The sequence below is a fragment of the Triticum urartu genome, chromosome 3A (assembly GCF_056163025.1).
Source record: "Triticum urartu cultivar PI428250 chromosome 3A, HENAU_Tu73, whole genome shotgun sequence".
NCBI classification, from domain to species: Eukaryota; Viridiplantae; Streptophyta; class Magnoliopsida; order Poales; family Poaceae; genus Triticum; species Triticum urartu.
Window position 1 is genome coordinate 618,450,256 of NC_141875.1, and position 22,222 is coordinate 618,472,477.

The window sequence follows — 22,222 nt, forward strand, 5'->3', positions numbered from 1 at the left end:
GTTCTCCATGATGGTAAGTGGAAGTGAAACTTGAGTAGCTTATTACTCTTGGGTGCTTGGGCACCCTAGATGGTTGGTGTTGTTGTGGAGCTCAATCATTATGGTGTAAAGCTTTGGGAGCCTCCAGTTAAGTTGTGGAGATTGCCCCGGTTTGTACAGGTTCGGTGACTGTCCTCAAGGGTCCCTGAGTGGAGTCACGACACCTTGCATTATGTGAGGGCGTGAGGATAATATGGTGAGCCATCGTGGAGCTTGGAGAGCATTGTGCCTCCCCACGCTCTAACGAAGATTAGCATCCGCAAGGGTGTGAACTTCGGAATACATCATCGTCTCTGTGTGCCTCGATTATCTCTTACCTGAGCCCTTTACTTGTCCACTTACTTTTATGATAGCCTTTGTGCTTCACGTTATATATCTTGTTATCATTTAGTCGTTTATCTTGGTTAACATAAGTTGTTGGTGCACATAGTTGAGCCTAGTTGATTTAGGTTTTGTGGTTGGTATATTAAATGACAATTTTATTCCACATTTATTCACACCTACCGTAATTGCTTTAAAATGCCTATCCCCCTCTACGCGGCATCCACGTCCTTTCACCTATCCCCCTCATCATTTTTCTTGCAATATTGGTATATCTCTTCCCCCTTTGTTAACTCTGCCAGAGCACCTAAACTTTCCATAATTCCCTGTCATGTCTTCCTACTCTTGATCCGGTGGTGCCTAGGGAAACCCTGACCCCGAGGGAGTCTCACTTACGAGCCCCAAGTGTGGCAAGGGGTGGCAATTTATATGAACTAGAAGAATACCCGCGTGTTGTTGCGGGAGTTTGTATGAAATAAAAACTGCACGGAACTAATCAACCTAGCTTGTGTCTTTAAGGTTTCTCTTGTAGCAATATAATTGTTTATCAATATTTTATAAATAAATATACATCTCTATGTGTAAGTGTAAAATATGACAAAAATAAAATAAAATATGCATATATGCGTGATTTCTTTCATGCAGCACTGGATTATGAGCTGCATGCATGCGTCCTTTTTTTCTTGATTATAAAACACCCTTTAGGCGTCAGTTACCACATGCATTTGCATGCGTGCGTCGGTCCCTACATGTGGGTGGTGAAGTGGCTCTTATTGTGTAGATATGATGGCTATTATAGAATGATCTAGTATATCCAACGGTTAAATCAATTTATATGATGTGACTTAAGGAGAAGCGAGAGAATTCCTAATAGTGAGGTCTAGCTATTTAGATATCGTAGATAAAGGAATTAGAAAGCGTATTTTTACAATATGCTTCTGGTCTCAACAACCCAGGGCCTCCGGGGTCAAAAGTAGGCCACAACCCCAGCCCGCAAACATTTTCAGGTCTCTCGTCCATGCAAGAGTGTGAACTTTTTCCTTTTGCCTTGTTGTTTGTCTGCTCCTTAGTGATAACTCGACAATTCTCAACAGCTAATTCCCCAAAATCAATCATATTCTCTAACCAGAACTTGAGGATAGATGAAAATTACTATTATTCATCTTCATCTTTACAAATTCACCATTCATCACATCGATCCCCATTCAAGTATTTTCCCCCAATTCCCATAATCTCAACATCTTTTTCCCCTAATGTTTGAAGCTCACAAGTTGGGTACACATCATCAATAATTGCTTGAGCTACAGAACAATCCTTTGTAGCAAAGGTATTGTGCGATTTTGTGCTCTCCCGAAGCTTAATAGCTTTCTTCATTTTTTTTACTACTTCTAGCAATCCTCGCCATATAAAGTGCGATTTTGGCGAAGTCTACCAAGAAGCTACCAGGTTTATTGCAGACCGACAGAGACGGAACACCGCAGAGGAAAAAAGACAGGCGGAGAGATGGACGACCGGGAGGCGGAGACGAGGCCACCAGAGGCGGCCGGACTACCGCCGCTTGCTCTTCAATCCCATCCCGGCGGCCGTGCAGCTACACATCAGATCCATCCGGTGTCTCCTATTACCCTAGCGGCGGCGGCGTTGGGCGGAAAGGAGGAGCCGACGGGATCGGGTGGCGCTCGTGGCGATCTTCCGCGCGGTGAGATCGGACGGGAGGAGGCGCGATGGGTGCAGTGGCAGGCGTTTTTCTCCGACGGGAAAGATCCTGTCATTTGGATCGAAGGGCGTCTTCGATTTACTCCGCGCTCGCGATGGACGACTCTCCTTGATCTGGAGAACGACGTCCTCACTGGCGATTATCTCCCGGACGACGGCAAGATTGAGGTTGGTTTTAGATTCATTCTCGATATTTATGAAGTGGTCGTTGGAGAATGTATGCAGGTGGATGTACAACCGAAGTCACCGGTGCTAATCGATCTGACGGAGCCGATGGTTCCTGCAAGACCGGGAGGGCGGTTTTGGGCGCTTCTAGAGAGTGATGACGAGGAGGAGCAGGTCCAGGGCCATATCCCCATGAAGAATGCCAGAGTTCCCCTGGCCTCGCAGATCGCTGGTTCATCGCCGGAGCCTAAGATCAAGACCGAACGGTGGCGCTCATCATCTCAAACTTCTAGACCGGCCATGAAGCCGTGGAGCGGTCCAATTCCTAAGGTAATGAGAGAACCGGTAGTGTTGTTAGACTTTTTGCCAGAAAATTGGACTCTTGTCACGCGGAAGAAGAAGAAAGCACGGCGGCCGCCGGTGGCGCAGGCGCCGAAGCCGATGACCGACCGTTCGTGCGTGATTCGGGCGGAGCGGATCTTGTGTTTGAACGATCTGCTGGGACCTGATGGACTGGAGAAGGTGGGCCTCTGCGCGGGTGCACAAGCGTCTGGGCCGTCGGGTGAGGGAGATTTGGAAGTGGGCGGGCCGGGATTAGCGGGGCTAAAGGCCCAGGCAAAACCGGCTGGTGTCGAACGGGCTGTGGAGGCTTACGTGCATGAGATCACATCGGTCGGCGTGTCGTCGCATGCATGATTGGGTCCTCTCTGCCGAAACGTTGTTATCGCTAGGGTTCGCCGCTGCGGACGGATCGGTTTTCCTTCGGCTGTGCGTGGACGAGCGAGGCGGGCATCAGGCGACTTTGGCGTGCTTGTGACGATGGTAGGCGAGAACGAGATGCCGCCCAAGGCTCAGCCATTGGCGAAGACTCAAGCGGCATCGGGGGCCCAGACTACGGCTGTGCTGGCTGCTGCGGCTGCTGCAGCGCCAGCGCGGGCTGCGGTTCCTGCTGCCAGGGCTGCGGCGCAGCCGTCGCCAGCAGTTGCGCCCCCTCTGCCGCAGCGTTGGCCTAGACAGATGGCTGGCGGGCGGGGTGGTGCTGCCAATGGCGTAGGTGGCCGTGGTTCGGGCGCATTCGCAGGTGACAGCCGCAACCCCCCCCTCCCGTGGTCAGTGGGGTGATGATGGCTACAACGCTTACGGACATGGCCTTCATCGCGGTTCGTCGTCCACCGGTGGTGGGCGGGGCTATGGTTGGAATGATCACGGTGCTACCGGTCGAGGGTTTCAAGGACCACCAGGGAATTTTGTTGAGGGTGCGGTTGGCCCGAATAATCGATTCCGGGGACGCTACCGAGGAGGTCGTGGTGGTCACCGGCAGCCTCCTCCTCCGAGCAACCTGCCTGTTGCCACGGGGCAGGTCACGACACTTGAGGAGATGTCCACCGATGATGCTGGTCTTACTCAGGCTGCGGTGGAGACGGTTCGGGCCCTCGCCGATGTGACAGTACCAGTGACCACTCAGCCTGATGATGCTGCTTCCGACAAAGGTTCAGAGAAGGTCGGGGGTGACAAGCCGTCCAAATGGGCGACTAAGAAGAAAAAGCTGCTCTGTTACCGGTGTGGTGAGACGGGACACTTTATGGTTGATTGCTCTGCTGAGTTATGTGATATTTGTCGGAAACCGAAACATGTGACGGCGGAGTGTCCGCTTCTTCTTGGGCCCAAACCGACGGTTAACATCTATGGGCTTTGTTGTTCTGAGTTGATGTTTTTTGAGACACCAAGTGTGGCTCCGGTGGCTCCTGTCATTGAAACCTCCTTCCCTGGGGTGGTTAAGGTGGTTAATGGACCTCTCACTGAAGCTCAAATTATTCAGCAGTTGCGGGAGTTGGCACCGAGGAACTTTAACTGGTCTCTAGTGAAGTTATCAGAACAGACTTTCAAAGTGGACTTTCCATCTAAGGAGGATCAGAAGAGGATTCTCAAGTTTGGCATGAGTAGAGTTACCGGCACAAGTTTTGTGTTACAGTTCTATGAGTGGAAAAAGAAGGAGCCTCAGGGTATGCCGCTGACTCAGATTTGGGTTCGTATTTCGGGGGCGCCATTTGAACCTCTGGATAACTTCTTGGTCACATGGAGCCTGGGATCCTTGCTCGGTAAGACGGAGCAGGTGGATATGCCCTTCACGCGTGCTCATGGTGTGGCGCGCTTGCTGGTTAGTGTGGCTAACATCGAGTTCCTGCCAGATGTGGTAAGATGGACTTACGAGGGCATTGCTTATATGTTGGATGTCGAATATGAGGACCCTGATCTGTTTCAGGGATTTGAGGAGATTCATCATATGGATACTTCTGAGGGGGGAGGTGTTCCTGGGAACCAGGGTGGTAGTGCACAAAATGATGGTGACAAGGCTTCCGGGCTTGTGGATTCGACTAAGGCAGGAGAGTCTGCTCAGGGGAAATCGCCGACTGTTTCGTCTAATATGTTGCAGCTTGGATCCGTAGGAGCTTTTTCAGCGCCTCCTTGTCTTTGGAGTGATCGCGTGGATATGGATGATCCGTCCGAACATTTGCCGCCGGTGATTACGGGGCATGACTATGTTTTGATCTTCGATGGACCGGGAGGAACCAATGGACAGGAGGTTCATGTTACTCCTCCTTCATCTCCGTTGCCTAGGATGGAGGTGACGGCCTCGCTGGACGCTTCGGCGGATATGGGCGGGCAGGAGGACCCGCCCTCTTGTGCTATGTCTGCACCGACCTCGAGGGGGCCCAATGCCTGCATGGTGGCTAGGGGCTCCTTGGGCTCTCCGGCGGGTATGGGTGGGGCATGCGGGCAGGAGGCCCGGTCCCCTGTGATGATGACGCCGACGGCGCCCACGGCGGGCTCGGCATTCATCTCCACGTCACCGCGCGCGGGCGGAGGTGTGGCCGTGCAGGAGGCTGCCATCACTCCGTGCCCCGTTGCGGTGGGAGGGTCGGGTGACGCGGCCGTCTCACCGGCTTCCTCTTCGGAGCACCGCGCAAGGGTTTCCCCGGTCCCTGCTGTCGGCGGGTCGCCCGTGGACATGCCGCGGGAGTCGTCGCCGTTTTGTTCTCCTGCCCCGGTGGCTACGGCCCGGGGCGCCGCTGTTGGGGGATGGGTAGGAGGCATTTCCCCTAGCAGAGCTTCACGCGAGGAGGTCATCGCCTTTGGCAGTATCCCGGATCCTGTCTCCCAGGGGAGGCGGGTCAGCGGGAGGTTGCAGGAGCAGCCTGGCATTGATGACATGCAGCTCAGGTGTGCTTTGAGGGCTGCCAAGTTGCGTGACGTCGAGATCTCCACTGGTATGTCTATTAATAAGTCGAATTCCATTTTGCATTTTACTGATGATGAAATTATTCATAATGCAAATCAAATAGGAGTTTCACTTGGTAATAATGGTACTGAGATATCTAGGTCGGTTAACGACATTCTTGATTTGGAAGCTGAACGTGCGGTAGATATGATTCGTCACATTGCTGCAGTTAAACCTATGAACGACTCGAAGATAGATGCGCTTGGGGTTAGGGTTCTTGATGGCTTGTGTGCCGATCTTGACCCTGCATTACCCGAGACGGAGGAGGACACCAATCCTGAGACGTTTCTTCATGCTGATGAGCCCTTGGTGCTAGAAGCAGAGAATGAGTGTGGTGATCAGGCTGATGGTCACATTAAGCCAAAACGGACGTGGAAACGGAAGGTTTATCCAGCCTCGGCAGCGCGTAGGAGTGCTAGGATACGTACTGCCAAAAAATTTCATGATGAATTATGAGAGGCATTTTCTGGAATAGCAGAGGTCTTAGAGACTTGGCTAAAAGAAGGTTTCTAGCGGATGCTTCTCTTGAACATCATTTGTATTTTATTGCATTGTCTGAGACTGGAAGAAGCAACTTCACTTCACAATTTCTTGCCACTTTGTCCGGGGGGTAGATTTTGACTGGCATTGCCTCCCCCCTCGAGGAAGATCCGGTGGGGTTAAGTGCGGAACGTTGGAAGTTCGGACTGTAGTTTTGGGGGAGTTTGCTGTCAAGTTTCGAGTTAGAACTAAGGCAGATGGGTTTGATTGGGCGTTGGTGGCGATTTACGGAGCTGCACAACCAGAGCTCAAGCCAGAATTTTTGGCGGATCTGGTTCTTGTTTGTGGTAACGAACAGCTTCCTCTCTTAGTGGGGGCGGGATTTCAACATTATCCGAAGAAAAGAGGAAAAGAATAATGACAATTTTGACGGCAGATAGTCGTTTATGTTTAACACTATTATCGAAAGCTTGGATCTCAGAGAGATAGAGCTCTCGGGTAGGAAATTCACTTGGGCTAATTCGTTACCGGTACCGACGTTTGAGAAACTTGACCGTGTCCTAGAAAGTGTCGAATGGGAACAGAAGTTGTTACGGCATATCTCTCTCAAGGTAGTTTTGGTGATTGATGACAACATGTTTGCGGACTAATCATGTGCTTTGAATAGTTCACAGATTCACCCCTGGCACGAGACGTTTTCTTCCCTTCGGAGTGTCTTTCAAGACGGTGTAGCTCTTTCGTTTCTCTCTCGGTGGACTAGTTGCGTAGAGGGCACCGTACTATCAAGAGGGGGTCCGCTGGGGTATTGCATGGGTGGAATCAACACGTACACATCAGCTTCTCACCCTCCGAGATTTTCCATTCCATTGAAGAGATCTCTCCGCTTTTCTTTGTCCTGTCTGGGTCCCAGCGGTAGTACTGCGCAACCCAGCCGTAGTACCGCTGAGGATCCACAAGCGGTAGTACCGCTCCACAGCGGTAGTACCGCCCGTGACTCCACAGCAGTAGTACCGCTGGGGTGCCTGGCAGCACCGCCTCGTCCTCAGCCTCTTTGGAGAGATTCTCTCTCTCTCTCTTCAATGTCCCAGCGGTGGTACCGCACTAACAGCGGTAGTACGGCCGAAGGGTCACAAGCGGCAGTTCCGCTCCACAGCGGTAGTACCGCCCGTGACCCCGCTGTCGTAGTACCGCTGGGCTGTCTGGCTCCTACTGCCTCGACTCGAGGGGTCTTTTTCTCGTGTCGGGTTTTGCGGCACTAGTTGCGGTTGTAGAGGCGGTAGTACCGTTTCAGGAGCGGTAGTATCACCCCTACCACCGCCGTAGTACCGCGTTGGGTTCTATTCCCTACTAGTCTCCTCTGCGCGGCAGTGCCACTGGCTGGTGCGGCAGTACCGCTGACCTAGTGGTAGTACCGCCCCCTCTTAGCGGTAGTACCGCCCTGTGCGGGGCTGGTTGGTGAGGGGCAACGGTTGGATTGTTGCCCCCACTATAAAAAGGGGTCCCCTTCTTCCCTTTGACCTACCTCTTCCCCCTCAAGCTCCATTTATTGCTCAAGCTCCATTGAATGCTCCAAGCTCCATTTTCGCCTGATCTATCTCTCTAGCCAATCAAACTTGTTGATTTGCTCGGGAGTGGTTGAGAAGGCCCCGATCTACACTTCCACCAAGGGATTTTCGATTCCCCCACTCATCCCTAGCGGATCTTGTTACTCTTGGGTGTTTGAGCACCCTAGACGGTTGAGGTCAGCACGGAGCCATAGTCCATTGTGGTGAAGCTTGGTGGTTTTGTTGGGAGCCTCCGATTAAGTTGTGGAGATTGCCCCAACCTTGTTTGTAAAGGTTCGGTTGCCGCCTTCAAGGGCACCAATAGTGGAATCACGGCATCTCGCATTGTGTGAGGGCGTGAGGAGAATACGGTGGCCCTAGTGGCTTCTTGGGGAGCATTGTGCCTCCACACAGCTCTAACGGAGACGTACTTCCCCTCAAAAGGAAGGAATTTCGGTAACACATCCTCGTCTTCACCGGATCCACTCTTGGTTATCTCTTACCTTTACTTGTGCAAGCTCTTTAGTGTTACTTCTCTTGCTTGCTTGTATGCTTGTTGTTATTGCATCATATAGGTTGCTCACAAAGTTGCACATCTAGACAACCTACTTTGATGCAAAGTTTAATTTGGTAAAGAAAAGTAAAAATTGGTAGTTGCCTATTCACCCCCCCTCTAGTCAAGCATATCGATCCTTTCAATTGGTATCAGAGCCTCGTCTCTTTATTAAGGACTTTACCATCCAAAGAGTATGGTTGATACCGTAGACGGTGTGGAGGAACACTCCGGTGTGAATCCGATCTCGTCTACGGGCGATGGGGGAACCTCGGTCTCTCGTGAGGAGTTCAATGTGGCCTTGGAGACATTGAAAATCTCCATGATGACCGAAGTTGAAAGCATGTTTACTAAATTTCTTGAGGGGCTTAAACTTTCCACCGCACCGTTGAAAGTGGGTGATCCCGCCAACAAGGTGACGGATGCTATCCCCGACAAGGGGGAAGCTAGTAGTGAAAAGGCTCCTTCTTCTAGTGGTAAGAATGGCACCGGCATCTTTGCCCATGTGGAACCACCACTTGTTTATGGTGGACCGGTTACTTCCACTCATTTGAATTATGCTGGTCCTCCCCCTAAGATTGTGAAAAATGAGGACTTTGATTCTTGGGTTTACCGCTTTAAACATCATTTAAATCATGTGAACACTAACCTTTGGAGAATCATTGAAGAAGGTTTCTATCCACATGATCCAAGCAACTTCACTCCTCGAGAAGCCGCGGACAATCAATTCAATGAGAATGCTCTCTTCATCATTCAAGATGCAATTCCACCCGAAGACCAACCTCACCTTTGTCCCTTTGCCTTGGCCAAAGATGCATGGCATTGTGTTGTCTCTCTCTACCGGGGAAGCGCAAGCATTCAACGCTCCAACTATGAAGTGGTACAAGATGAGGCCGATGAGTTTGCAATGAAAGAAGATGAAGAACCTCGTGATCTTTATCGGAGAGTAACCAAACTCGCGGTCTCACTACGAGATCAAGGGAGCAAGGACACGGATGACAATTGGATCAAGCGAAAATTCCTCAAGGCAATGATGCCCTATCACAAGGCCATGTCCTCTGTCATTCGTCAAAGACCGGACTTCCACACTTTGACCTCAAGCGAAGTGTTGGATGAGTTTGTGGCCATGAACATTTTGGACAAGACCGCCGACAATGCGGTGCTTCCTTCTCAAAGGGCAAAGAGGCCTAACCTTGCATTGAAGGCCAAGCTCACTGTTGAAGAAGAAGAAGAGGAAGAAGAGGAGAGCAACCCCGAAGATACGAAGTATGCATATCATGAACACATGGCACTTGCTTCAAGGCAATTTTGGAGCAAGAAAAACTCAAGGCCAAACTTTAGCAAAAACAACTCAAGTGGCACGAAGAGCAAGCAACGTGTAAGGACTTGCTACAATTGCGGCAACGTGAGTCATTTTGTTGCAGAATGCCCATATGAGAAGAGGGAAGACAATGGTGGCAAGCTCATCCGAAAGGACAAGGCCAAGTCGTTCCCCAACAAGAGCAACTTCACCAAGAAGACTCCTCCCAAGGCATTGGTGGTACAAGAAGAGTACAATGAGGATGATGATGATGATGAAAGTGATGAGTCGGTTGCCATGGCCTCCGTTGCCATTGCGACGACTCCACGGGTATCTCTCTTCGACTCACCCAATGAGATCATCACCGCCAAGTGCCTCATGGCTAAAGCCACCAACAAGGTAACCTCCAACATCAAAACTACCATCATTAATCATCCTTCTCCGGCGGATAACATTAATGAACTTGATGAAGATAATGTGGAGGCTAATGAGTTTGAGGTCTTTATGGGAAAACTCAAGGGAAAATCCAAGAAGCACTTTGTTGCTCTCTTGGAACAACTTGGTGAAGCCAATGACATGATCGAGGCTCACGAAAACACCATCACTAAGATGGAAGGGCATAGTCGTGACTATGCCGATGAGATTTCGGATCTTTCCAATGCTCTTGAGGAAGAGCGTGGTCTTCATTTGGCTCTTGAGGAGTCACACAACGTTGATCATGCTAAGTTAAAGAAAGATTATGATCATGTCCTCATTGTTTCTCGTGTGCTAAATTCCGAGAAGACCAAACTTGGGGTCGATCTTGCTAGACTCAAAGAGGAGTTTGATATACTTGACAAGGCCCACAAGGCCTTGAAGGGTATTCACGCTAGTCTCAAGGAGTCTCATGATCAACTCCAAGTGAAGCTAACTAAGGAGAAACGACTTTTCCTCATATGGTTTTAATTGACAATGCAAATGCTACTAACCCGTGTTGTGAGCATATACATCTTGTTTAGGAAAATGCTAAGTTGAAGGAGCAACTTGAGAGAGGTCTTGCGACTTGCATACAAGGCAAGAAGAACCTCAATGATCTCTTGATCAACCAAAGGGTAGTTGTGGCCAAGGAAGGGGTTAGGTACGTGCCTGACTCCAAGAACAAGAAGAAGAATGACAAGACCAAAAGACCTCATCCTCTCATGCAAACCTTTGTGAAGGAGGGAGAGAGTGCCTCCGAGGAGAAGAAAAAGAACACTGCAAAGGGCGGCAATGTCAAGAAGGGCAATGCCACCCCTCCCAACAAAGCCGGCGATTTTAACCCTTCTTATGTGTTATGCCGTGCTAGTGATGGGCATGTTTATGCCAAATTTGTTGGTTCTCTTCATGAGTACATTGAATGGTCTATTTGGGTTCCAAAGACCCTTGTTACTAACATCAAAGGACCCATTACAAAATGGGTACCTAAAACCAAGCATTGATCTCTTGTAGGTGTTTGCTTCCGGTGGTGGATCATCGTTGCTCGATAGCGGAGCTACAAATCATATGACCGGAAGCAAGGACTTGGTGGTGGACGTGCACAAGGTTCCATCTATGCCCACCAATGTCGAATGGGGTGACGCCTCATCTTCTAAGGTATTGGGACTTGGCAAGGTGGTCATCTCTCATGATCTCACGATCGAGAAGGTCATGCTTGTTGAGTCCCTTGCATAAAATTTACTTTCGGTTCGTCAACTTGCAATCATGGGCTTTGCCACTTTCTTTGATATCGATACCGTGGCCCTCTTGTGGAGCAAGACTCTTAAAGTAGCTTTTGTTGGGCATGTCGAGAACGGTCTATACGTGATTAACTTTTCGGAGCGACCCACTAAGACCGCGACGTGCCTAATGGCTAAAGTTGATGTGGGATGGCTTTGGCATCGCTGTTTAGCCCATGTCAATATGAGATCTTTGCAAAGTCTCCTCAAGGGGGACCATGTCCGTGGACTAACAAATGTTAGTTTTGCTAAAGATCGTGCTTGCAGTGCCTGTATCGAAGGAAAGCTACATGAGAAGGCTCACCCTCCCACGACTATCATTTATTCGAAGAGGCCTTTGTAGCTCATTCACATGGATCTCTTTGGGACTCCTTCCTTCGATAGTCTTGGAGGTAGGAAGTATTGCTTGGTGATTGTGGATGACTACTCAAGGTACACGTGGGTGTATTTCTTCAAGAGGAAGAGTGAGACCCAACAAACTGTCATTGACTTTGCAAATGAAGCACAACGTCAACACAATGCAAAGATCTTGACAATAAGAAGTGACAACGGCACCGAGTTCAAGAACTACACCTTGGATGAATTTCTTAGTGATGAGGGAATCAAGCATCAATATTCCGCACCCTACACCCCTCAACAAAACGGTGTTGCGGAGAGGAAGAACCGGACGTTGATGGATGCGGCAAGGACCATGATGGCGGAGTTCAAGTCCCCGTACAACTTTTGGGCCGAAGCCATCAACACCGCGTGTCATGCATCCAATCGGCTCTACCTCCGCAAGGGCTTGAACAAGACTCCATATGAGATACTCACCGGTAACAAGCCCAATCTCAAGTACTTCTGGGTATTCGGGTGTAAGTGTTTCATTCTCAAGAAAGGTGTTCGGTTGTCTAAATTTGAGGCTAGAGCTTATGAGGGCATATTTGTTGGCTATGCTACAAACTCTCATGCTTACCATGTCCTCAATAAATCCACGGGACTTATTGAGGAGACGTGTAACATGGAGTTTGATGAGAATAACGGCTCCCAAGTGGAGCAAAGTGGCACTTGTGATGTAGGTGATGAAATTCCTCCCCAAGCCATAAGAAGAATGGGTGTTGGCTTTATCCTACCCATTGAGGAACCCCTTGTGGCCGAAGGAGAAGGACAAAGCTCCACTCAAGTGGAGCCATCACCAACCCAAGGCCCACACGCTTCCGAAGAACAACATGAAGGCCCTCATCCTCAAGAACATGACCAAGGGCAAGATCATGCTCAAGACGGTGTTGACACATCAAGTTATGCCCAAGGTCAAGTCCTCTCCTCCGAGAAAGTTCAAGAACAAGAACAAGCCCAAGACGACGCTCAAGATGATCAAGTGACCACTCCTTGTCTCACCCCCGAGGAGGAATTAGAGCGCCGTGCCACCAAGGTTGCTTCCAAGCTCTCCACCAAGGATCATCTCATGACGAATGTGCTTGGAAGCTTAAGAAAGGGGGTAAGCACTCATAGACAATTAGCAAATTATTGTGAGCATCACGCGTTTGTCTCTTGTGTGGAACCCCACAAGGTCTATGAAGCGCTAGAAGATCCGGATTGGCTCAATGCCATGCATGAAGAACTCAACAACTTTGAGCGCAACAAAGTGTGGAGATTGGTGCCAAGACCAACCGGGAATCACAATGTCATAGGAACCAAGTGGATATTTAAGAACAAGCAAGATGCCCATGGGATTATCATTCGCAACAAGGCTCGTTTGGTAGCACAAGGCTACTCCCAAGTCGAGGGTATCGACTACGGTGAAACCTTTTCTCCCGTTGCTCGTCTTGAATCCATTCGCATGTTGATTGCATATGCTTCTCATCATAACTTTAAGTTACAACAAATGGATGTGAAAAGTGCTTTTCTTAATGGTCCTATTAATGAGTTGGTTTACGTCAAGCAACCCCCCGCGTTCGAGGATCCCTACTTTCCCGATCATGTGTATCAACTCGATAAGGCACTCTATGGCCTTAAACAAGCCCCACGTGCGTGGTATGACCACCTTACCGAATTGTTACAAGACCGTGGTTTTGAAGTTGGGCTAATCGACCCCACTCTTTTTACCAAGAAGGTCAAACGGGAGTTGTTTGTATGCCAATTATACGTTGATGACATTATCTTTGGTTCTCCTAACAAAGCTTTCAATGAGGAATTTGCCGCTCTCATGACCTCAAAGTTCGAGATGTCCTCCATGGGAGAGTTGAAGTTATTTCTAGGGTTCGAAGTGAAGCAAAGAAGAGAAGGAACCTTCATCAATCAATCCAAATACACTCAAGACATGCTCAAGAGATTCAAGCTAAGTGACGTCAAGCCGGCTTTCACTCCAATGCCCACCAAGTACCAACTTGACTTAGATCCCAATGGTAAAGTGGTGGATCAAAAGGTATATCGTTCCATGATTGGATCCTTGCTTTACCTTTGTGCATCTAGACCGGACATCATGTTGAGTGTGGGAATTTGTGCACGGTTTCAAGCCGCACCTAAGGAAAGTCACTATGTGGCGGTCAAACGAAAGCTTTCGATATTTGGCTCATACCCCAAACTTTGGCTTGTGGTACCCAAGAGGATCAAACTTCAAGATTGTAGGGTACTCGGATTCCGATTGGGCGGGAGACAAAGTGGATAGGAAGTCCACTTCCGGAGGGTGCCAATTCCTTGGTTGCTCTTTGGTAAGTTGGTCTTCCAAAAAGCAAGTTGTGTGTCTCTCTCGTCCACTGAGGCGGAGTATGTTGCAGCCGGTAGTTGTTGTGCGCAACTCCTATGGATGAGGCAAACTTTAAAGGATTATGGTGTCACTTGTGACAAAGTGCCTCTTTGGTGTGACAATGAAAGTGCCATCAAGTTCTCTCTCAACCTGGTGCAACACTTCAAGACGAAGCATATTGAGATTCGGTATCACTTCATCCGGGATCACATTAGGCGAGGAGAGATCGAGCTCAACTATGTCAACACTCATGACAACCTTGCAGATATTTTCACGAAGCCCTTGGATGAAGCAAGATTTCGCGAGTTAAGGCATGAGCTAAATATCATTGATTCGAGCAATGTGGCTTGAACCCTTGCACACCCCACCACGCTCAATTTGCTGTCTAGTTTAGGTGTAGGCATGGACATAGGGGAGTGTTGTTCTCTCAATGAACTCTCCCTCCCCCCATTATGCATAAATTGATCAAGTCTTTCACTTTAGCCATTGTTGATGGTACTTGTGTTTCAAAGACGAGTTTTGGTCATGGGCCCAAGGTTAAAATCTTCGCGGCGCCATACCTCTTGACTCAAACATAGGTGGCCTCGGCCACCACCCTCTTTTGAAGAGGTGTGTCTTGGTCGTTTGCTGGTGTGCTCTCTTTTCTTGCCGTTCTTGTCTTTCCTTCGAGCAAAAGCCATGTTGTTTGGTTGCCACAGCGTGCTGGGCGGTACTACCGCTGGTGGTGCACGGTACTACCGCTCATAAGCGGTACTACCGCCCCCCAGCACGGTACTACCGCTAAGGGACGGGACCAGGGGGTTATATCGGGGCAGGGGGAGGTTTCTTCTCCCCCATACCCATTCGCTTCGCCCCCTCTTTCCTCTTCCTCTCTCCAGCCTCAACTCGCCGCGGGAGGGCTCCGGCGGATCTCCGTCTCCGGGGCGTCCCTCTCCATTTCCTTTGGTGGAGTCGATCCCCACCCCGTTCTCTTGCCATGGATGCTGGTATTGCCCCCGTTCCTTGTCTCCTTTTGTCTCGTTTTCAGATCTTGTTTCTTAGGGGCAATGGTGGTAGCATCTCTAGATTTTTGGCTAAATCTAGGCTTGAGTTGGTTGGAGAAGGCAACTAGACTATCTCGATTAGAGTTTGGTAGGAATATTTTTGAATTTGGCAGGCCGGTAGTGCCAGATCTGACCACGGTAGTAGGGAACCGCTGTTTCTCCGCCTCGTGCTGTAGGAAACTGCTGTTTCTCCGTCTCGAGCGGTACTACCGCTCTCTTTGGGGCGGTACTACCGTGGGCATGTCACGGTACTACCGCTGCATGCCAAATTCCATCATATTCCTGCCTTACCTTGATCCTTTTTTTGTGTTTGTTGGCTTATGCTCGTTCTTTCTGGTTGTTTTGCGTGTTCTTGTGTTTGGCTCCAGGTGATGGCCATTCTGAGCATCAAGCTCGCCGTATCAACCCCGGGCGTGCAACATCCAAACGCTACCGCACCTCTGAGCCAGCCGGTGGTTCCTCGAGCACCCAACCGCCTCCAGCAAGTGCATCCGCAAGTGTTCCTCCACCTCCTCAGCAATTGAAGAGATCCACCAACAAGCCAAAGGGGAATACTGTGACTGAGATGACCAACAAGGAGTTTTGGGAAAAGCATCGCCGCAATCCCTATGAGGTGGACCAAGAACCCACTTTGGTCAACCGCCCGTTCTGGAACAGTTTTCAGTTTGCCATCTATTTTGATGTGATCAAGGCCAAGAAGAATCTCTTTGTTGATGTTCGCTCCATTGACACTGATGCTATGGAGAAGGACCCGGAGTACTTTGGCGAAGCCCTTCAGATGTGCACTCAGCTGAACATTCTTAGGATCATGCAGTTCAACAAGGATTTCGATGCAGATTTGGTGGCCCAATTCTTTGCCACCGTTCATCTTGGGACAGATGTCGACAGAACTCTGACATGGATGACCAATGGCAAGCTGCTTTCCGTCAAGTGGAAGGCTTTCATGGAGTTACTTGATGTGGTGGATCACGGGCTTGAGACTCCAGTCGGTTTCCGCCCTCACCGTAATGATACGTCCACCCACAAGCAAGCCCTTTGGCCCTACTACACTGTGAAAGTTCACCCAGTGACTAAGAAGAAAACCTATGAGTTGCCTCCTATCTGGAAATTCTTCATCGTATCTTCCGTGAGACTCTCTTTCCTCGCATCGGGAATCTGGATATGGTCCACTCTTATCTCGTGGACATGCTTCTGTTCTGTCAGCATGAGAAGGAAGCAAACACTGGAGAGAGCCTGGATATTTCTCATGTCATGTGGTCTGAACTTCTCTCTGCCGTGTCTGAGCGCAAGTGCCCGATATATGGTCCATTCATCATGAGGCTCATTGAGAGGGCCTGGGCACAGATCTATCCCAGAGTGTTGCTAGAAACTGGAGACTTGGTTTCTCATGAGATCAAGCGTCTGAGGAAGAAGGACAATTGGGTCACCCCAGCGCCTCAAACAGGGGGTCCGTCTGCTGCTGCTGCCATGGGGACCGAGGGTGGGGCTGCCACTGATGATCACGAGGAGGACTTTGGGCCCTCTAGTACAGAACCGTCGTGGGCACAGAAGCTTAAACGCAAGATGAAGAAGCTTTTCTGCATGGAGTCTCATGGTCAGTACATGACTCATGTGGCGGAGAAGCATGCCAGGATGTGCCACAAGGAGCTCATGCGTCAGATGGGAGCGACAGTTGCCAGTGGTTCTGAGGGTCAGATCACTGAAGAGGAGGAATGGATTCATCAGCATTGCCCTTGGACCGACTCCGATGCCGAGCAGTTTTCGACCCACGATGAAGATGCAGCCGATCACGCTGAGATGTGATGTTCGAGATCCTCATCTTCCCATCACATGGAGTCGTAGCGTCACTCTTTGCCCTTTTTGGTGTTTCGCTGCCGAAGGGGGAGAGAGTGTAGGGATTTGTGTTGTTGCCGTGTTTTCTTGTGTGTTCTCTCGGTGTCTTTGTTTGGTTTGGTTTGGTGCCTGTGAGACGTAAGTTCTAGACATATGGTGTGAGACATATGCTCCCTATCACTACCTTATTACTTATGTCTATTCAGTACTGTAGTTTATTATGAGTTGCATGCTTGTCCTGTTTTTTACTCTTCTCTCATATATCTTGTGCTTAGAATTGTTGGACTATAAAATATAGGGGGAGTGTTGATCCGGATATGTGTGTCTTGCTTTCCGAATGTTCCTCTAACTAGGTGCACACATTCTGGGGGAGCCCGTCTATATTTTGTAGTTCTTAGTTTTCTTACATTTATTTCTTTTCCTTGCGCAAATCCCTAGTTGTCATCAATCCACCAAAAAGGGGGAGATTGTTACGGCATATCTCTCTCAAGGTAGTTTTGGTGATTGATGACAACATGTTTGCGGACTAATCATGTGCTTTGAATAGTTCACAGATTCACCCCTGGCACGAGATGTTTTCTTCCCTTCGGAGTGTCTTTCAAGACGGTATAGCTCTTTCGTTTCTCTCTCGGTGGACTAGTTGTGTAGAGGGCACCGTACTATCAAGAGGAGGTCCGCTGGGGTATTGCATGGGTGGAATCAACACGTACACATCAGCTTCTCACCCTTCGAGCTTTTCCATTCCATTGAAGAGATCTCTCTGCTTTTCTTTGTCCTGTTTGGGTCCCAGCGGTAGTACCGCGCAACCCAGCCGTAGTACCGCTGAGGAGCCACAAGCGGCAGTACCGCTCCACAGCGGTAGTACCGCCCGTGACTCCACAACAGTAGTACCGCTGGGGTGCCTGGCAGCACCGCCTCGTCCTCAGCCTCTTTGGAGAGATTCTCTCTCTCTCTTCAGTGTCCCAGTGGTGGTACCGCACTAACAGCGGTAGTACGGCCGAAGGGTCACAAGCGGCAGTTCCGCTCCACAGCGGTAGTACCGCCCGTGACCCCGCTGCCGTAGTACCGCTAGGCTGTCTGGCTCCTACCGCCTCGACTCGAGGGGTCTTTTTCTCATGTCGGGTTTTGCGGCACTAGTTGCGGTTGTAGAGGCAGTAGTACCATTTCAAGAGCGGTAGTATCGCCCCTACCACCGCCGTAGTACCGCGTTGGGTCCTATTCCCTACTAGTCTCCTCTGCGCGGCAGTGCCGCTGGCTGGTGCGACAGTACCGCTGACCTAGCAGTAGTACCGCCCCCTCTTAGCGGTAGTACCGCCCTGTGCGGGGCTGGTTGGTGAGGGGCAACGGTTGGATTGTTGCCCCCACTATAAAAAGGGGTCCCCTTCTTCCCTTTGACCTACCTCTTCCCCCTCAAGCTCCATTTATTGCTCAAGCTCCATTAAATGCTCCAAGCTCCATTTTCGCCCGATCTATCTCTCTAGCCAATCAAACTTGTTGATTTGCTCGGGAGTGGTTGAGAAGGCCCCGATCTACACTTCCACCAAGGGATTTTTGATTCCCCCACTCATCCCTAGCGGATCTTGTTACTCTTGGGTGTTTGAGCACCCTAGACGGTTGAGGTCACCACGGAGCCATAGTCCATTGTGGTGAAGCTCCGTGGTTTTGCTGGCAGCCTCCGATTAAGTTGTGGAGATTGCCCCAACCTTGTTTGTAAAGGTTCGGTTGCCGCCTTCAAGGGCACCAATAGTGGAATCACGGCATCTCGCATTGTGTGAGGGCGTGAGGAGAATACGGTGGCCCTAGTGGCTTCTTGGGGAGCATTGTGCCTCCACACCGCTCTAACGGAGACGTACTTCCCCTCAAAAGGAAGGAACTTTGGTAACACATCCTCGTCTTCACCGGATCCACTCTTGGTTATCTCTTACCTTTACTTGTGCAAGCTCTTTAGTGTTACTTCTCTTGCTTGCTTGTTAGCTTGTTGTTATTGCATCATATAGGTTGCTCACCTAGTTGCACATCTAGACAACCTACTTTCATGCAAAGTTTAATTTGGTAAAGAAAAGTAAAAATTGGTAGTTGCCTATTCACCCCCCCCTCTAGTCAACCATATCGATCCTTTCAGAAGTTTCCTTTGGTAACAGTGCAGGCATTGACACGAGGTGTCTCTGATCATACACCGTTACTAGTCGACTCCAGAGTTCAAACTTTTGTGGGCAACAAGAACATTTTCTCGTTTGAACTTGCCTGGTTTGAAAGAGAAGGGTTCCTTGAGTTGTTAGCTCGGGAGTGGGCTAAAGACTCAGGAGGAAGGACGCCTATCAAGCGATGGCAATGCAAGATTCGTCATCTCCGAAGGTTCCTTCGTGGATGGGCTAAGCACATGCAGGAATTTATAAGGCGGAGAAGGAGAGACTTCTTCTACTTATTCAAAACCTTGAAGCTAAAGCAGAAACTTCTATCTTGGATTCCAGTGAGTTGGAAACAAAGATGGAGGCGGAGATGCGACTTAAAAAGCTTCTTCGTGAGGAGGAATTGAAGTGGGCGTTGCGAGATAAGGTTCGCAAAATAGTACAAGGCGAGGATAATACTCAATTCTTTCATATGATTGCTAATGGGAAGCATCGTAAAAAGAGAATTTTCCAACTAGAACAAGACGAAGGGACGATAGTTGGTCAAGACAATCTGAAAGTCTACATTACCAATTATTATAAGCAGTTGTTTGGTCCCCCGGAAGAGAATTTTGTGTCGTTAGATGAGTCTAGGGTTGAGGATGTTCCTCAACTTGAGACTGCCGAGAATGAGCTCCTGACTGCTCCTTTCTCGGAGACAGAGGTGTTTGAGGCCATTGCACAAATGGAGAATAACAAGGCTCCGGGACCGGATGGGTTTCCGGCGGAGTTCTACAAAAAGTGCTGGCATTTTATTAAGGAATATTTGATGCCCATGTTTCATGAGTTTTTTGAGGGACAGCTTCAGTTGTTTAAGCTGAATTTTGGAATGATAACTCTTCTTCCTAAGAAGACAGAGGCTGTTTGCATTGAGCAGTTCGGGCCTATATGTCTGCTTAATGTGAGTTTCAAAATCTTCACCAAGGTCGGGACGAACAGACTTACGCAGATTGCGCACTCTGTAGTTCATCCGTCCCAGACTGCTTTCATGCCTGATAGAAATATCCTTGAAGGGGTTGTTGTCTTGCATGAATTGCTCCATGAAATCCACTCAAAAAAACTTGATGGCGTAGTTTTTAAAGTGGATTTTGAAAAAGCATATGATAAAGTTAAATGGCCTTTCCTTCAACAAGCTTTGCGTATGAAAGGTTTTGATCCGGCCTGGAGAAACCAGATTGATTCCTTTACGCAAAAAGGGAGTGTAGGGATTAAAGTGAATGACGACATAGGACACTATTTCCAAACACACAAGGGGCTAAGGCAAGGAGACCCAATGTCACTAATCCTGTTTAACATAGTGGCTGATATGCCGACTATTTTAATAGGTCGGGCAAAGGATGCAGGGCAGGTAGGTGGCCTGGTTCCACATCTAGTTGACGGAGGGATATCCATTCTTCAGTATGCTGATGATACTATCATCTTTATGGAGCACGACTTGGCGAAAGCAAGAAACATGAAGCTGATGTTATGCTTATTTGAACAATTGTCTGGGCTCAAAATTAACTTCCACAAGAGCGAATTGTTTTGCTTCGGAAGAGCAAATGAGGACCAGGAAACGTATAAACAATTGTTCGGCTGTGAATTGGGTTCATTACCGTTTACGTACTTAGGTATACCCATTCATCATCGTAAGCTGACTAACTTTGAGTGGAAATGCATCGAGGATCGTTTTGAAAAGAAATTGAGCTGTTGGAAAGGGAAGCTCATGTCATACGGAGGACGATTGATTCTGATTAATTCGGTCCTTACCAGTATGCCTATGTTTCTCTTATCCTTTTTCCAGGTTCCGGTGGGTGTCAGGAAAAGGTTAGATTTCTACCGATCTCGATTCTTTTGGCAGAATGATGAGCTTAAACGAAAGTATAGGCTTGCTAAGTGGGATATAATCTGTAGGTCGAAGGACCAAGGGGGTCTAGGTATTGAAAATCTGGAAGTAAAAAACATATGTCTCCTTAGCAAGTGGCTATTTAAACTGTCGTCTGAGACGGAGGCTACTTGGGCACAGATTTTTCATAACAAGTATCTTTATGCTAAAACCTTGGCCCAGGTGAATGTGAGGCCTTCCGACTCACCTTTTTGGAAGGGTTTGATGAGAGTCAAACAACTCTTTTTCAACAAGACAAAATTTATTGTCGGGAATGGTGCTACTACGAGGTTTTGGGAGGATACGTGGCTTGGGGAGACCCCCCTTGCACTTCAATATCCTACTTTGTACAACATTGTGCGACGTAGAGAAGCCTACGTTGCAACTATTTTACAATCCACTCCCCTCAATATTAGTTTTCGGAGGACGCTAGTTGGAAATCGTTGGGAGGCCTGGCTCCATCTTGTTAGACGTTTAATGAAAGTCCGGCTGTCCCAGCAGCCAGATCAGCTGTATTGGAAACTTACTAAGAATGGAGTGTTCTCGGTCAAATCAATGTATTTGGATGTCATAAACTCTAGCGTCATCCCTTCCTCGATACACGTTTGGAAAGTAAAGGTTCCCTTACGAATCAAAGTGTTTATGTGGTTTGTGCATAAACAAGTCATTTTGACTAAGGATAACCTGGCAAAATGCAACTGGGTGAGCTCTTCTAGGTGTAGCTTTTGCGATCATAATGAAAACATCAAACACCTCTTTCTCGATTGTACGTTGGCTAAGATTCTATGGCGGTCGATTCATATTGCGTTTAATATTAATCAGCCCACCTCTATCAACATGTTATTTGGAACATGGCTTGATGGGGTCGATTCTGATACTGCAAGACACATTCGTGTTGGCGTTTGTGCTTTATTCTGGGCAGTATGGAACTGCAGAAATGATTTAGTCTTTAACAGATCAACAAACATTCACTTTATGCAGGTTAGCTTCAGGGCCATGGCGTTCATCCGTATGTGGTCACTACTCACTCCGGCGGAGGCCAGGGAGCGTTTGGTTACTGCGTCTACCCGATGGGAGATGGTAGCTCGGGATATTTTCAACCGGTTTGGATGGCGGTCATGTAATAGGATAGGCATGTAGTGCTCCTATTGTATTTGCCAGCCGGTTGTGGCTTTGGGTTTTAGCTCTTTTGAGCTTTTGTTTATTTTCGCACCACGTTACTTGGAGAATTTGTTACTAGATTATCGTTTTAATAATATGAGCCGTATGCATCTTTCTGATGCAGAGGCTGGGGTAAACCCCCTTTTTGAAAAAAAAATATAAAGTGTAATGGAGAATGCAAGTATTTAGACGACGAACGATACTTACAATCCAAATCCGATAAGTACCCAGTCTCCTAATCGAAATCATCGTCAGCCAGCAACGAAAAGTGGTTGTCGGCAAGGGAGACCCCTACTC

The 22,222-nt window shown here is 48.7% G+C and overlaps 1 protein-coding gene across 1 annotated transcript; it reads left to right on the forward strand.

Annotated features, from left to right (window-relative positions):
- Positions 1-1,863: 1,863 nt before the first annotated feature.
- Positions 1,864-21,969, forward strand: LOC147980830 (uncharacterized). The gene is made up of 2 exons (XM_087516969.1): positions 1,864-2,244; positions 21,746-21,969. Exons 1-2 carry the CDS (start codon positions 1,864-1,866, stop codon positions 21,902-21,904), a joined length of 540 nt encoding a protein of 179 aa, XP_087373095.1. The 3' UTR covers positions 21,905-21,969.
- The last annotated feature ends 253 nt before the right edge of the window (positions 21,970-22,222 follow it).

Coding starts and splice junctions, on each gene's coding strand:
- LOC147980830 (XM_087516969.1), top strand. CDS start 1,864: ATGGACGACCGGGAGGCGGAGACGAGGCCACCAGAGGCGGCCGGACTA. Junction 2,245..21,745: donor CGGACGACGGCAAGATTGAG/GTTGGTTTTAGA, acceptor CACTTTATGCAG/GTTAGCTTCAGGGCCATGGC.